Below are 2500 nucleotides of genomic sequence, written 5' to 3' on the forward strand. Positions count from 1 at the left end.
CAACAAATCCATACATTTAGGCATCGATTCAATTACAAGGTATCTCAAAGTTCTAATATTTAAATAGGGTAATCAGTCCATGCAAGTTATGTTTTCATAATCATCATCGTTGTAACAGTATTTAAAAGTTCATTTACATTTTGGGGGTTTGACTGTGTAGAAATAAGCTGGACTCCATTCGCTTGGAAAACCAACAAACCCTCATTCTCACTGAACACACACGGAGCATTAGCGCTATTATAAAAGTAAATATTAAGCGTTTTAGAACACGATATCAGTTTAAACACCCACCGTACACACACTCTTTGTTTTCTCTGACTTTAAAGGCGATCTCATGCAACGTTAGCATTTTAAAATGTACATCTGTGCACTTCTCCGAGGTGGACCTTCGGCTATTAGATGAGTTTGGGCGTCAAAAAGACCCTCCGTCCACCGTGGCACGCTTTAAAGGGGCTTTAATACAGATTACACAAGAGACACCTCAATCAGGTGCTGCGCATTAGATATAATAACACTTGGTTTCATATAAATTAGCAAAGGCTAGACTAAAATTACAGTGATATAAAGAAAAACGTTTGACATTGTGCTTTTTTTTTGTTTGTTTTGAATAGGAAAAAGCCTGTGAAATAACAGTGTAGAGGACACGCCATAGTCACAGTACTTGGCACTCAGAAACCATCTCTCTATACACACACACACACACACACACACACACGCACGCAGCAGGTAAGATACACACACATGCAGGCTCTCCGTTTGGCATTTCAGTCAAAGGCCTTGCTGTTGAAATCAGGACAGGCAAAACGAGTCAGAAAAACTAGCGTGAGACATGCCGGCGTTAGAAAGGCCGTTCGGAAAATGCGGGGGAACCGTCAGAAATCAGTGGTTCGAGGAAAGAATACGCCTTTTTGAGTGGGAAGGCGTTACCGAGCGATTAAAAAAAGGTGATTTGGGACGGAAATTTAAAGGTGATGCGTGTCGTTCGAGGAAAAGTTGGGGTTTTGTGTCTTCGTCGGATCCGGAGAAATGCGTCAGTAATGGGTGTGAATGGGTGCCGTCGGAACGAGAGCCCGAAACGACCGTCACGATAAGATCAAGCGCCGCAAAGACTGCTCCGAACAAACCCGTGGCTGGGTTTTTGTCTCCTCTGACGGCACCCATCCGCCGACTCAACGCCGCGCTCTCCAAAACCGGACGAAGAAGCAAGCTCATCTACGTCCCCATTTAATGCGCATTTGCGTTCATCTGCAGGTCGACTTCCCTAAAACGACGCGCTTCGGCTTCCGCGCGAAGGTGGAATATCCGAATAACCTTGTGATAAAGAGGAAATTAACTCCCGGCCCGCTCGGTTTTATACGGGCGTTTGTAAAGCGAAACGAAACGCCTCGAAAGCCCGAGCTCGAACCCAACCGATTCGGATTCGGTATCTCTGAGAGCTGCTCTCGAGGGGGGCCTTGTCGGCGGCGCGCGCTTCTGTTTATCACAAGGCCAGTCGGAAACCGGACGGGATTCGATTCAAAACATCGCCGGGAAACGGGGAGAGGCGGGAAATGGCGTAAACGGAAACGCATTACAGACGCAGCAGAGGTCAAAGGTTCGGACACACCGGCTCGTTTTCACCAGAAGTGCTGTGAAATATCATTTAAATCAGCCGACTCCGTCTGAACGCATTTTTAAGAGGCAATTCATGCACGCGAGCGACGAGCCAAACGAGGCATTTCGCTCGAAACCTAAAAACGGTGCACGAGTTATTGAGCGATATTCATAATGACCTGTGAAATAAAACAAATGGGAGTAGTGTAGAGATCGCTTGGGACATGCAATCAATCAAATGCACTTTTGAACTTAATTAAATTCCAGTTTTGCATGCAACCTCACCAAAACTAAATTGATTCATTGAGCTGCAGAGAGTTATTATTATTATTTTTAATAAATACTAATACATATTAGCAGTAGCGGGAAAAAACTGCGTGACCTGACATGTATTTCCGTCGATCTAATGAATGCAGGGGTGCACAGGAATGACTGTTACACTGAGTTGTTGTTTGTTATTGATGCATGAGCTGGTTTTTTTTCTGAAGACCGGCTCAAGTGCGTCCAAACATTTGACCGGCAATGCATATCAAACAGCTTCTGTGGCACGAAAACACAAAAAAAATCTCTCATCCCATACGCAGTGAGAAAGGCTGTTCTCTAATTACGAAGCAATAACGAACCTATTTAACGAGACACGAGACGCTCTGACCGGGTTGCCAGTTATTCGACCCCCTCCCCAAACCCCCAAACCCCCCACCCCACCCCACGGGCGTCCAGGAGGGACGGGGCCGCCGCCGATCAAACACAGCTCAGCGGCGGCAGCCAGGGACGTGGAAACCTCGCGGCAGAACCAGCGGCCCGGCCCGGCCTCAGAGGATGGTGCAGAAGAACTTCTTCTCCCGGAACGGGTTTTCTGACGCCGGGACGGGCACGATGAGCGGGTCCTCTCGTATATGAGCGTCGC

General features: G+C 47.1%; 1 protein-coding gene across 3 annotated transcripts in view; it reads right to left on the reverse strand.

Annotated features, from left to right (window-relative positions):
* LOC122356211 (guanine nucleotide-binding protein G(I)/G(S)/G(O) subunit gamma-4) overlaps positions 1-2500 on the reverse strand; it is a 10602-nt gene that overhangs the window by 89 nt on the left and 8013 nt on the right. For all 3 annotated transcript variants that reach the window (XM_043254718.1, XM_043254719.1, XM_043254720.1), the window contains exon 3: positions 1-2500. This exon is cut by the window's left edge and continues 89 nt beyond it; it is cut by the window's right edge and continues 34 nt beyond it. In XM_043254718.1, the coding sequence (XP_043110653.1) occupies positions 2406-2500 (95 nt within the window). In that variant the 3' untranslated portion in view covers positions 1-2405.

Source organism: Puntigrus tetrazona, chromosome 13 (assembly GCF_018831695.1).
Source record: "Puntigrus tetrazona isolate hp1 chromosome 13, ASM1883169v1, whole genome shotgun sequence".
NCBI classification, from domain to species: domain Eukaryota; kingdom Metazoa; phylum Chordata; class Actinopteri; order Cypriniformes; family Cyprinidae; genus Puntigrus; species Puntigrus tetrazona.